Here is a 15243-nt window from a genome sequence, read left to right as displayed (position 1 = left end):
AGTAAAGGTAAATATATAGTAAAGGTAGTAGATTGATTGCTTGTAAAGAAAGTGTAAACGTTAAAAGACAAAAATAGTACAAGTAAGAAATGCAACATAAAAGCATAAAATGTGAAAACAAAAATATAAAATGTGAAAAAAAGAAAAAAAACAAAACATAAAATATAAGGGGAATAAAAAGTTAGTTTTGGAACAAGTTCAAACTCAAAACACACAAACGAAAAGATGTTAAACATCACCAATCATCAGGGAAACAAAAATCAAAACCACAATGAGATGTAACCTCACACTTTCTAGAATAGCTATTATCAAAAAGACACGAGTTAACAAGTATTTTTATTTTATTTCTTTACCTTTCTATTTTAGAGAGAGAAAGAGAGAGAGAACATGAGTGGGGAGAGCAGCAGAGGGAGAGAGAGAGAAAGAGAGAGAGAGAATTTTAAGCAGGTTCTGTGCCCAGCACGGAACCTGATGCAGAGCTCGATCCCATGGCCCTGGATCATGACCTGAACTGAAATCAAGAGTTGGTTGCTCAACCGACTGAGCCCCCCAGGTGCCCTAAGAATTAGCAAGTATTAACTAGGATGTGGAGAAAAAGGAATCCTTATCTCTGTTTAAAACAAGGGTATGCTTGCAAAAGATTAACTCTATGATTAATGGATTTTTTATTGAGATATAATTGACATACATTATGCTTCAGGTATACAACATAATGATTTGGTATTTATATACAGTGCAAAATGATCATCACAGTAAGTCTATTTACCAGCCATCACCATACCAGATTACAGGGGTTTTTTTTCCTTGTGATGGGTACTTTTGGCATTTACTTTCTTTGCAACCCTCAAGTGTGTAATGCAATATTATTGACTATAGTCACCCTGCTGTTCATTACATCCCCATAACTTATTTTGTAGTTCAATGTTTGTACCTCTTGAGCCCCTTCACCTGTTGCCCCATCCTTTAATTGCCCCTCGCATCTAGCAACCACCATTCCATTCTCAGTATTTATGAATTTTTTTCATTTATTTTGTTTTATTGAACCACATATAAATGAAATCATGCCGTATTTGTCTTTCTCTGTCTGACTTATTTAACCTAGGATAATTTCCTCCAGGTCCATCCATGTTGACACAATAAAAGCAAAAACCCCAGGCCTGCTTGCTCTCTCCCTCCCTCTCTCTCTCTCATTCTCTCCTCTCCCCTGTGACCTCACTATGTGGCCCCAGATATGGTGTGTGATTTCCAGAACTTTTGTTTTCAAAGTTCCCTGATGGTTCTTGCTAAAGGCAACTTGCAATCATAATAAGAACCACAAAGGTCAGTCTAGCCACACATTGGTTGTTGATCGGTCCCAAAATAGGCTTTCTTCTATCTGCATCCAGATTCATATTCACAAATGTTGCCAGGGACTATCTATCTAGATAACAAAACAAATTCTCTCTCTCTTTTTTCTTAATTCTAAGGTTTATTTCCTCCTTTTTCCAACATCCTCTTTCTTTGACCTTTTTGAAACCTTGTTGATACCTTACTAGCCAATATTGTTCTCAATGGAAAGGCAACTTGAGGCTTTGTGTTTAACCCTTGGAAAAAACTGTAAATTTCATTCTTGTAATTTTAATTCACAACTCCATATTCCATATGACTTTAGAATTTCCTATCTCTTCAGGGGCCATATTTTCCTCCCAATGACCACTCAGTATTTTCACTTGAAGTTCCAACATTGTCTCAAACTCAACATGCATTGTAAACTTTAATTAAATTATGTTAAAAACAATTCTGTTTATCAGGCCCCAAACTTGTCATACTTGAGTAAACAGCCTTCATTTTCCTCTTCTGTAAGTGTCAAACAAATATAAAAATACTTAATATCTTCTTTTAAATGTCTAACTAACGGTTTTCTTTCTGTTTCCACAAACACTTGCACAGTCTAGACATTGTCATCTTAAAAATAGAGTATTCAGTTTACCTGGCTTCTACCAGGTTATACCCTTTCTCCTAACAATCATCTCTTTAAAACATTGCTGTGCAATTCCCTTTATCAAAAATGCAATGGCTCTTAATGTTCTAAGAAAAAAAGCACATTTTGATTACTGAGATTTCAAGTGAATTATTTTGACCATAATTTAGTTTCAAACAATTTAAAAATTTTTATTTTCACTTCTCACTAACACCAACAATATTCTTCTGCCCCAGCCAGATTGATCAATAATCTCACTTTGCACCTTTCCTTCCCTCACCCCGCTTGTGGCTCTACATTCTCCTTCAAGACTTATTTATCTTCTGCCTCCTTAAAAATTGCCAATACTTAGACTCAGAATACTATACTATTTACTTAGCATTTTTCATATAGTGCTCCTAATGGGTGAAACTAGTTCTTATATTTAGACGCTATGGTGCCTTGTTCATAGTAAACACACAAACAACAAATATTGAATAAAGAATGAGTGATGGACCTCAGTGATTATTTGGAGAAATTTTTTCACATTTAATATCATTGGGTGTAGTTCATTCCCTAAACTCTGTTCAACCCAAGAACAAAATTTAGCAGAAAGTGTTTGCTTAAAAATATACCTCTGAATTGCTTTATTTAGGACACTTTATTAAGGACTCCTTTTTGGAAATCTTTCTAACTTATCAGTGTAATAAATCTACATTTTCTAAACCTTGCTATTTTTACAAGAAACTTAGATTTTCTTTGAATAACATCTTCAGATTTTGACATCTACAGTACTGTACAGAAAAAAAAAGACTCAATGAGTCTGAGCAATTTTATGAAGATAATTGCTATCCATTTGCTTTACAATTTTCAGGTATATAACAATGATTTTTCAAACACCTTGTCTCCTTATCATTATTCATTTATTCATGCAAAAACATTTACTGAATGCCTTCTCAGTGCCAAGCACTCTGTTAGAGATTGATGACACAAATAAGAATAAAGCAGTCTTCACTCTCAGTTTTTCCTTCACTATGCTTATTATTTTATTTTTTTGTACAGTTACATTTACACTTACAATTGTTTGTTTACATAACATTTCCAAATTGGGTAATTAGACAAAAAGGGTGTGTGTTTCTTGTTTTCTAGAAAAGTGAAAAACAGAATGATAATATTCACAGACACTGTTTACTAATGTTAGAACAATAGGGACTGGTACTTTTTTAGGGGCTGATTTAGATGGTTCTGGTATATGGTATCATTTAATGAGGAAACCACTCCCCTATTCTATGTGTATGTTATGAGCTAGAGGATTTACCAGTACCTCACTTAATTTTTAAGATTGAAATTTTAACTGGAAAATGTGGCTGAACAGTCAGAATTTGTTTTCATTGTGTTTGTGTGTGTGTGTGTGTGTGTGTGTATTGAAGTAGCTTATATTCTCAAATAAACTGACTTCTTAAAAAAATATTTTGTTATATTTTTCATGAAGAATCTAAAGTAATCCTTACTAAAGAAATAACTAATTTCTATCGGGAGGGACGCCTGGGTGGCTCAGTCGGTTAAGCGTCCGACTTCAGCTTATGATCTCGTGGTTTGTGGGTTGGAGCCCTATGTCTGGCTCTGTGCTGACAGCTCAGAGCCTGGAGCCTGCTTTGGATTCTGTGTCTCGCTCTTTCTCTGCCCCTCCCCTGCTCATGCTCTGTCTCTCTCTGCCTCAAAAATACATAAACATTTTTTTTAATTTAAATAATTTCTATCGGGAAAGCAATAATTTTCTAAAACTATAACATTTATTTCAATGAAAACATTAAATATCTACTTGAGTCCTAAGTGTGCTAGGAAGGGTAGGCTTCTCCTAAGAGAATCAGTCCAGTTTGGTGGTCAGAATGCTTGCTTTTAAAATTTTACCAAAGGGAATAATTATTTTATGATAAGGGAGGACTACCAATGTAAACCTCAATAATAAAAAGAAATAAATAATAAAAAAAATGCTATCAAAACATAATATCATGTTATAAGCATAATTAAATGCCTATATAAAACATAATATGGGCAAAATTTTCAAATACTGTTATCTGTGTTCACAGTTATTGAAATTAGAAAGGTGGTGTAGAAGGTAGAAAGGGACCAGGAGTGATCAGCTGGGGCTATCTTTGCTTTTGGCAGATCTATTTAGGACTCCTCTAAGACAGGTATCTCTCTATTTGGCATTTCCAAGAATGTAACTTCATATATATATGTGTGTGTGTGTGTATATATATATATATATATATATATATATATACATATATATATATGTATATATATATATGATTCTACATATATAGAATATATTCTATTATATATACATATATATGTGTATATATATGTATATATAATAGAATAGAAGGCTAAATGATCTGTGTCTCATTAATAACTTTTATTTTCATGCTAAAAATTTTCCTTCTTTTAGTCATTTAAATAAATTAATACCTTGGACTTCAACTTGAAATTCTGAATTGTTAATGCTTAAGAATTCTTTCATCTTTACCACATTCTATCCAGACAGCCAGATGATGCCATGAGAGAGGAATGTACATTACTCCAATGGTAAATACTCTGACTGAATTTCAAGATTTTTTCCTGTACTTAATTCTGTCCAAATAATATAAGGAAAAGCTGATTCCATGTGTAGAAACTATAGGTAGAAGCTGACTTAAATTTAATTAAAACATCAAAGCTCTTTCTTTTCAAGTTAAGAAATACTTAGAATGGTTTTGATGGAAAAGATATGTTTTCTTAAAGATTAAGAAAAAATCAAGGGAATATTTTATCAGACATTGAATAATCTTTTTTTTTTTTTCTGAATTAAACTCTATAATGCTAAGGTATTAAGTTAAAGGCCACTTTGAGTCTAAAACAAAATACATTGCTTGATGAAATAAAAATTTCCTGGGGGGAAAAGAAAAGCTAAATTATGCTACCTATTGTAAATGATGCTGCCAGTTTATTTAGATTTTTAACCTCTAGCAATAACAGATTATTTTGATAAATTATTCATGTTTCTGCATTGTTCACCTTTTGCAATTTGCATATCTGGCAGCAAATAGGCCCTCCTTTCAGGCTTCTGTCCCCTTGGTCAGACAGGATGGCCAAAGGCTGCTTCATGATTAATCTCATCTCAATAGGGTAATTGTCATACTCAGATGAAGCAATGCCTCTGAAATATGCTTCCCTAGAGCTATGAAGTACAAGAGGCTCGTTTTAAGAGCTTTTAAGCATAGAGTAACTTTTAGTTTAAATGTTAACCTTTGTCTATTTCGGGAATATCTACATCTAAAAATATTATATTTTATAAGAATAGAAAACAAAATTTAGGGCTTAATTTAGCAGTTCATTAGATTGAAGGATGATTTCTCATCAGTGTCTAGAATCTTTTTCAAAGGAGGATGCATGCTTTTTGAGGAATCAAAGAGGGCTCATATTGCTGGCTCAAAGTCTGGCTGCTGAACCAGTAAATATTTCTTTCTTTCCTGGTTTATAGAAAACTTATTCAACTTTTCTGTTTAGTTTTCTCACCTAATAGCAATCTAAATATCCTGCAGTACTAAAATTAGCAAGACATGGCCTTGAAAATATGTTTCTGTATCTTTTTTTTTGAAAATTAATGAAAGAAAATTGATTCATAATTTAAGGCCTAAAGAAATGCTTGGTTCATGTCATGCCTTTAAACAGAATTCCTGAATTTCCAAACCCATGCAAATTGTTGTTGATTTGTTTCAAATAGTGAAATTCTAAAAAATTCCAAATTGCTGCCAGGATTGTAGCAGGACTCACTCAGTGGGTTCCTACCTGAAAAACTGAGCCCCCAGCACAGCGGTGTGTGGCCTTTGTACAATTTTTGCTCCTTTGTCGCCCATATATGGTAACACACAGCCTGAATGGGCCATCTATGTTACAGAGTCTTGAGGACTGTCACCCATGGACGCATAACCAGGTTCCCTTCCCTTGCCTTAAGGTTTTCACCACATTACTTATGGAGGAGCGCTACCACAGGATCACATTATTATATAGTGAAAATGAAGTTCTGAAATTCAGAATTAAAACATTTTCTGCATATAGCATGATAAATGATCAAAGAGCAAAAAAGGTTGAATTAGTTTTTATCATCTTAAAACTGAAACAGATTCCTGTTTTGTTTTGTTTTTATTTTGAGAGAGAGAGAATGAGAGAGAGAGGAGAGAGAGAGAGAGAGCACAGAGGGCCAGAGAGAGAGGGAGAGAGAATCCCAAGCAAGCTCTGCATGGGGCTTGATCCCAGGAACAGTGAGATCATGACCTGAGCTGAAATCAAAAGCCAGATGGACACTTAAGCGACTGAGCCACCCAGGCACCCCCAGATTCCTAAGTTAAATGTTTCATTTAAAACTAGTCAATTAGATTTTTTATGCAATCAATTCTTTACATATTTATGAAGGACAGTTTTTCCCAGTATTTTGCCAGATGCTAGAGTTATGAAGTTGGTTAAATAACTAGTCAATGATCAGAGGGAGTCTATAGATTAGGAGGAAGCTACAGTTTTGTAAGTAAATAATTAAAATATTATCACACACTGAAACAGAGATCTGTACTGCAGAATCCAGTGGGCTGGTTATTTAGAAATGACCAAGATGAAGACTAAATCATCAGAAGCCATTAACTACCCTACCACCCGTTGCTTCTTATTCTCCTGCCTTTGCCAGATTACTCCTCCCTCTTTCCTCCCACTCTTCCTTTTGTATTTTGCTGTTATTTGTTGAAGTGAAGGTATTTAAATGTTATATAGGGATTACTGGTTGTTATTTTTGAAAAAGAAAGTGATCACTCCCAAGTTACTTAAAAGAATAAAAACATTATAAAGTTAATGATTTATTTTGGAGGGGGACTGGGGGGTTGCTTAGAAAATATTTAAAATGTAAGTATGATCACTACAATACTATTATTCTTCGTCTATGTCCATTAGTCAAAGACCAGTACTAAACTCAGTATAGCAGTCCATTTGCCGTTAAAGTTATGCAAAGGGACATCTGGCTGGCTCAGCTGGTAGAGCATGTAGCTCTTGATCTCAGGGTTGTGAGTTCGAGATCATTACATTGGGTGTAGAGATTATTTAAAAAGAAAGTTATGTGAAACCTACATTTCAAAACTCAATGAATTTATACTTCATATTAAAAGAAATCAGTTTAGGGGTGCCTGGGTGGCTCAGTCGGTTAAGAGTCTGACTTTGACTCAGGTTGTGATCTCGCGTTTCACTTGTTTCAACCCCGTGTCTGGCTCTGTGCTGACAACTCAGAGCCTGGAACCTGCTTCAGATTCTTTGTCTCCCTCTCTCTCTACCCCTCCCCGCCTTGTGCTCTGTCTCTCTCTCCCTCTCTCTCTCAAAAAAAGTAAACATTTAAAAAAGAAAGAAAACAATAAAAGAAGTCAGTATAAACAGAGTCCTATAGACGAAGAGTTCGATGAAGAGTTCATGATATTAAAGTAGTATTTAAACTTGTGTGTGAAAATTGATTCCTTAACAAAATATTTGCAGAATCATAATACTTTTTCAATTTTGTAAATTGGACTGTTCCATGTGTCTTATCTGATTCATGACAATTTGTTTATATAAACACATGTTTCAGGAACCTAAAAATACTAACTTACTAACTCCTCTGATGATTTTCTGCTAAAACATTCCAAGTAAATTATACTGGCACATTAATCTGGGTCTATCCTGTCTCCTTATCAATTTCAGAATTATTATAAGTTTTCATTAATTTTCCTATCATCTGATGTTTTAATTTAAGTCATCGTATTTTATTTAAAACACATAACTATAAAAATTATCAAATAAAACCTAGAGAATGATGAAATCACTTGCTATAATAAAATTTTCATTTGGGATCCATGTAGAGGAGATAGTGAGTGATACAGAGAAAATAAGACTGGCCATCACTTGACAATTGTTAAATGGGTGCTAAGAACATGGAGCTCATTATACTTTCTTCTTTAGTTTTATATATATTTGAAGTTTTTCCAAATAAAAAGTTCCTTTTGCAGATGGCAGTGATAAAATCCAGAAATATTATTTATAATAAAGATTTTATGGATTTGATGTGTTTTCAGTCTTATGCGATTTTTGGTGTGGGTTTAATGCTGTGCATTTATTGTCTCAGAGTTAACTGCTTCCTTAAAGACTTGTGGTTTTGAAAACTGAAATGCTGTACAAAAGCAGATATCAAATCCGATCACCTCTGCATATGTCCTCAATAGATTTGAGGCTGATGTCGGGTAGATGCAAGTTGGCAGACTTTTTGGAAAGCAGTTGGTTTTAAACTTTTAATTTCTACTAAGATGTAGTTAATATAATAGTTGTGAATCAATATAAACTGATGTAAAAGCTTGAGATCAGAGAAAGAGTAAATGGAATTAGGAGTGATAAATAATATTTTACTGCCACAGACTTGAGAATTAGGTCCGTTAAAGTTATTCCTTTGTGGGTGGACATTGTCTGTAGAATGACCCCTTTAAAATAACACCTTTTATCTGTGAACAGTATCATTTTTTAATTTTTTTAAATTTTATTTTAGAAAGAGAGAGTGTGTGTGTAAGGGGTGGGAAGAAGTGGGGAGGATTTGGGGGGAATCGGACAGAATCTCAAGCAGGCACCACCTTTAGCTTGATCTCATGACCCTGGGATCATGACCTGAGCCAAAATCAAGAGTTAGATGTTCAACCTACTGAGCCACCTAAGCATCCCTGGGAACAGTATCTTTAATGCATCACTGTGCATTAGCAGATTGGTGCATTTTTAGGGAGTGGGGAAGAGGGAACAGAAAGAAGAGCCCATAGGATATGAGCCCTTAAAACATGCTCACTCAATGTGCACACAGTCAGATACCTGGTAAGGTTAGTGAAGATGTGACTCTTGAGAGTCTGTCACCTGTCAGGATACTCAAATGGAAAATGCTGAATGGTCAGGGGCATGATCTGATCCCTGCCCACTGAGGGAGAAAGCAGATGACAGAGTAATGAATGATCAACAGGAGAAGTAATAGAACCCTAAGAAAAGTTCCCCATAATTCACAGTTGGGTGTATTGAGTATTCCAATAGATTTAGGTGTGGAGGGATCTTTTAGGAGCAGTGATCTGAGAGAACATAAAGGAAAAAGAGAAGATAGGAAAATCAGCTGTTAAAATTCTAAGGTACTATACTGACCACAATTTTTAAATCTTCTTTTTAAAAATTAGGAACTACCTTACAATTCTCTGCTATGTTAAGACCTTTAAAGAAGGAAACACCATAGCAGGCTAGGGTACTTCTGATGATCTTTTGGACCTATTCTTTCATCCTTTCATCTATTTTTTTCATTTACCAATATTTATTAAGTAGCTACTAAAAGCTAGTCACTTAGGTTAGAGGAAGGTTAGGTAAGGTTAGAGGAATACTTAAAAATTCAATATCTGTATATAAATCTTGGCTAAGTATTGAGGTGATTTATCCTAGGTGTGACAAAAATAGCACTAGCATGAAGCTGGCATGGATTTTTCCTCAAGAAAAAAATGACAATTAATAATAATGAGATTATAGGTAAAATCAAATCAATTTAATTTGGCAAAAGATATTTTCTCAGAATGATAAATAGGGTAATAATAAAAATTATATGTGAGTCAAATAAGATTTCTTTTATAAAATGCAGAATAAAAATTGGCATTTTCATAATCCTGAAAATTATGATATAAATGAATAATTAACCCACCAACAAGAGGTGAAGCATAAGTTAGAAATTAAACCTCCTTTGTTTGCCCAGAAAAACATGGAAACTTTGATTCTTTGCAAGTTATTCTGACACAATCTTATAACTCTAACAGTGTAATATTAAATAAGCTGTAATCAACAGTTGATGATTAAATGAAAGATTGAATATATATGTATATATATGTGTATATATATATATATATATATATATGTATTAGCTACCACATTTACACATTGCTTAATGTATACACATAATAGGTCCTAAATAAACACATGATGAATGAATGAATAAAGGTCAACATCTATAACAAATGACCAAATCTTCATTCCCATATTATTAAATGATAATTTAATTATCAAAAATTTACAGAAGATAATTACGAAATCATTATTGAGTAAAATGGGAAATAAGCATTTCTATTGATAATCTTTATTTCCCCTTTACTTTTCATGCTAATTAAATAATTAAGTAGTTATCACATGTGTTTTTGTATCCTGTTTCTTTAAAGAGAAAAATCTGAAAAAATCAGAAACTTAAGACAAGAAAGAAGAAAGATTCAGAATGAAGTTTTCTTATTCCGTCACAATGCATACTGTCACCCGGGACCTCATGAATAGTGGAGTCGTGGCGGGCATGCCAGCGGTACAGGGAATGGCATCTTGAGTCAGACTGGTAGTGCATATTGGGAGTTCTGGACTTTATCCACATATTAGTCACTCAGTGAACTTCTATGAAACACTTTATGTCTACCTGTTCCGTCCATTTCAAAGCACTGATAATACAGAAATAGTTTACAAAGAATTCTGAGATTTTCAGATTCAGGTGGCAAACAAATGCAAAGTGTGCCATGGCCAGACAACAATAAGGCAGTTTTGGGAAACTTTTTTTTTTTTTTTTTTGGTCTCAATAAGCTTAATTCTTAATGATCCCTCTAACAATTGTATTCATTTCATAACAAAAATTCCGAGTGCCAAGGGCAATGTTTTTTATGTCTGTTTTTGATTTTCTACTCTCCCCCTTTTGGGGGGTTAAATATCTTTCGGAAATAGATCGCCATGGTAATTTATTTATCTTTTTCTTTATAAGAGCCAGGGAAAGCTCCTGAAACCAAACAAGGGACTACAAAAGTTGCAGCACAAGGTAAGCAATAAAACACTTCAAACATTCTATTTCTTTCTTTTTAGAAAGTACATAGCACTTTGAACAAAGCAAAAGCTGTTTATTGCAGAATAGCACCATCTGCTGGGTTATTACAGAAAATATTGTTACATTAAAATACACATTTCAAGTATTTTATTTTTAGTACTTGGAGGAACCATAAAGGACCCAAGAGTTAGTATGTTGACTCCAAGTTTCAGTCATGGAGCTTTTAGTTACGTTTCTAAAAATCAGCCATATGTTGATAGATGATAGAAAGATTGGTAGAGATTTACAAATAAATATAATTATTTCAATGTTTCCTTTGTGTAACTTGTGTCAAATTAGAAAACTTAGTCAGAATGTTATAAAGTTAATATTATTTCATCTATATCAAGATTGCAGAAATTGGGTTCTGGATATGACTGCAAAGTAATCTCCCTAGTTTTTAGGAGCCATGTGAGAAAATCAGTTCCATCACTTACAAATATTTTGGAGTCATCAGAAGTGGTTTCCTTTAAGAGATCTTTAAAAACATACTGATTCTTTAAAGCATCAGTTTGGGAAAGATACTTCTTTTAAACAATTTTTCTATAAAGTTATTTTTTAACCATCATCCAAAATCACATCCTTTGAGAAAGCTATTCTAAATCTTGTAACTCCAAGTCAACAGACTGGAATATGAATTATGTGACCATTATTCTTAAACCATGAGGAGTAATCTGATGTAAGTATAAGGGAAGGACACAAGTATTCTGCCTTTTGTCATCTATGAAAACTTTGCAGAATTTAGGGGGGAAAAGGGGTAAAATGTTTAATAGAGAATATTTTTTTACTTTTTAAGTTTTTATTTTAATTTGTTAGTTGGCATCCAGTGTTATATTGGTTTCTGGTGTACAATACAGTGATTCAACAGTTCCATACATCACCCAGAGCTCATCATGACAAGTGTACTCCTTAATCCCCATCACCTTGTTAACCCATCCCACCACTCCACTCCAATAGAGAAGGTCTTTACTTTCTTGCCCACTACATTATACAATATCGAGCAATAAAGGATATGCATTTAGGTGGTATTACATTTGTTTCTGGGAAGAAGGCCTCTGTAGCAGACTCCTCAGCATATGACATATAACGTGGTTGCATTTAATCCTGGACCCAACTATGTGCAGAATCATCCTGGTAAATACTGGTTACATGGGTTGACTGCATTCCATTCCACTGACCCAATGATGTTATTTATAAGTAATGTATACTAAGAGGGCTGGGAGCTATAATACTAATTTTTAATTTTCATTTGATCATCATTTGATCATTTCTTTGTTTAAGAAAACAGAATCTTCTTTAGGAGAATTTTAATAGAGAGTATAACAAATATTACGGGAGGCAGAAAGGACAAATATTATCACTTTTGGTTTTTATTCATGAAAATGCAATTCGGAGTCAGGTCCTCAAGTATCATGGTTAATATATAGATGTTATCATTAAAAACAAAACAACAACAGCAACAAAACAAAACAAAACAAAAAAAGCAAAACCAACCAACCAACCAACCAACCAACCAAACAAACAAACAAACAAAAAAAACACTTGCCCTGGGACACTTCTGCTTTGATTGAAGCTTCTGAGGACTTCGTGGTATGGAACTGCCACTTGAGGCAAGAGTTTAATGCTGCTTTAGTCTCATATTAGAGGAATTCAAGGGGAGGAAATTGCAGAGATATCTGGAAACTTGCTTCAAATTTGAGCTTCAGACCTTGGGCTCTTCATTTTTGCATTCCAACTATGCTGGACAAGGAAGCCTCAGAAATTATTCCTTTGGAATAAAAGACTTACTGTTGAGTCTTTAATACCGTGGAGTTTCAAAGTCTTGTTAGAGCCGTTCTTTTAAGAAATTAGATAAGTGTGTTGATTAAACATAGTGCACAAAGCACTGTTCACTAGAATGGCAATGACACATCAAAAGAGGGACACTTCAAGCAGGAATAAATGTCACTTGTGTTGTGCACATCTTCCATAGATCTTTCTTAGGTTTTATAATACCATAGTCATATTATTAATCATGCATAGAAATAATTAATATTTGCATATACTTTATTAGAAGACAGAGCTTAAGCACAATTGGCAGTATTGCTCTAGCAGAGGCTGATATTTTTGAAGTAAACAATATCTTTTTTTTAATGTTTATTTATTTTTGAGAGACAGAGAGCAAAAACGAGAGAGTGAGTGGGGAAGGACAGAGAGAGGGGGAGATACAGAATCTGAAGCAGGCTCCAGGCTCTGAGCTGTCAGCACAGGGCCTGATGCGGGGCTCAGACCCACAAACCGTGAGATCATGACCTGAGCCGAAGTCGGGCGCTTAACTGACTGAGCCACCCAGGCACCCTGATAGTTTTGAAGTATAAAGTGACAAAATTGATAATGATGCTTATATTGTGGTAAAAGACTAGAATATATCTCTTCATTTATTTATTTTTTAAACTTTTTTAACAAAGGGAATATTTAATATCTAGTTTTATATAAGCTGTGTGTAAATATGTAAATATTTTGCTCTATTAATATTTATCGCACATTTTTTGGAAGTATATTTAAAAATTTAAGAAAGTTTTGAGACACTGAGAAGAATATGAAAAAAATGACTCTATACTATAGATTATAAGTTGGAGATACAAGAAATTGAAATAATAACATAAATAGAATATCATGTAATGCTGAATTGACTTGTAGAGATAATAAATGTCATATTAGTTAAGACAAAGTGATTTTTAGTGAGTTGGGTTGAGGAATTCTTAATGGATGAGGAGAGGATGACTTCATGTGGGCTTGGAGCATGACTAAAGAATAAACTGGCAGTAAAATAGCATTGCTAGTGTAGATGGCTTTAAATAAAGAGTTAGTGATAATTGTGAAAGGTTATTGTCATTATCAAGTTATGAGACAACCTCAACTATGATGGTGTCAGTGACTTCGGAAAGCTGCAACTAAGTTGGATATTTTGAAAAAAACGCTAATTGATAGAAGATACACAATGAAACAAGAGAAGCTTAAAACAGTACTGAGCTTTTAAGGCTGGGTGAATAGGATGATTTAATTGTCAAAAATAAGTCCGAGGGAGGGCACCTGGGTGGCTCAGTTGGTTAGGAGTCTGACTTCCGCTCAAGTCATGATCTCACAGTTGGTGTGTCCAAGCCCCGGGTCGGGCTCTGTGCTGACATCTTAGAGCATGGAGTCTACTTGAAATTTTGTGTCTCCCTGTCTCTGGGCCCCTCACCCACTCGTGTTCTGTGTCCCCCCCCCCCCTCAAAAATGAATGATCATTAAAAAAAATTAAAAAAATAAATCCCAGGGAAAGGAACTAACTTAAGGGAGAAGATGAGGATTCATTTTTCGGTGGATTTATGCTGAGCAGATGGAGGGTCATCCATGCAGTGAATTTTCTGTATAGCCCGTAAGAACTAGGTGGGAGATCAATCTGATTCATAGACATTACATAATAAATTGTGTTGAAGAAATGGAATTAGACTAAAATGGAAAAGTGAGAAGAAAAATAGGAATTTTTTTAAAATTAGGCAGATGCAATGGTTGGGCAGACACCTGCTGACAATGAAATGCTCAAGGAAGGACAGAAGTTACAACAGAAATCACCTTAAAAGATGAGTCTATATGCATCATATATTCATCTGTGTTAGCGTATTTCCAGTGCCTTTTTTCCCCCTTTGGATTTCTAAAGCAAACATTAAAAGTCTTTGATATATTATAGATAGAAAATAGAAAGAGAACAAGACAACTAAAATGTTAACCATTGCAGTCTCATTGGAATATGAAAACAAAGAGTCCAATAATGAAGAATCATGTCTACTCAGCAGATTCAGGGTCATCGAGCCACATAATCCAGTGAAATAGAATTAGGCGAGTTGAATGCGAGTCTGCAGTGGGACACATGGAACAAAAGTTAGAAAACCGTTCTGGAAGCAGCTGGATCCTGAAAGCCTGGTTTGGATTAACTTCTGGAGTGGAATCCAGCTTGACAGACCACATGGCTTTCCAGATGGCTGTGAATAAAAGCCACTCATTTTAAGGAACACAGGGCAAGAAGCAAAGCCAGTGTCAACTATGAAGGAATAGGCCAAACTTTTTCATTCAACTCTTGTTACTGTAGAGTTTAAAACCAAAACTATTGAAGAATATGAAAGTAGGAAAGAGGAACACTTATACACATACCCACATGCCTGCACTTGCATATGAATGCGTTGTTCTTCTTAGATTATTTTAGAAATTAAAAAAAAATCTGCAAAAGATTTTGCCTATTTTTGGAGGGCTTTTCTTCTCTGTAGAATTCAGAAGAGATAACGGGTTTTCAAAATGCATTCATGTTCTCAGTCCTTTTTCTGGCATTGTTTGTCCT

At 34.4% G+C, this 15243-nt stretch overlaps 1 protein-coding gene across 28 annotated transcripts in view; it reads left to right on the top strand.

Moving 5' to 3' along the window:
- Positions 1-15243, top strand: part of TRDN (triadin) — a 400175-nt gene that overhangs the window by 225549 nt on the left and 159383 nt on the right. For all 28 annotated transcript variants that reach the window (XM_086707737.1, XM_086707736.1, XM_086707734.1 and 25 more), the window contains one exon: positions 10788-10841. In XM_086707737.1, coding sequence (XP_086563863.1) covers positions 10788-10841 — 54 coding nt within the window. The remainder of the gene's footprint in view (positions 1-10787; positions 10842-15243) is intronic.

This window comes from Puma concolor, chromosome B2, assembly GCF_028749965.1.
Source record: "Puma concolor isolate L17-30 chromosome B2, mPumCon1.1.hap2, whole genome shotgun sequence".
In the NCBI taxonomy this organism is placed as follows: domain Eukaryota; kingdom Metazoa; phylum Chordata; class Mammalia; order Carnivora; family Felidae; genus Puma; species Puma concolor.
The sequence above is the reverse complement of the archived record's forward strand: the minus strand, read 5'-3'. Positions and strand labels throughout refer to the sequence as shown.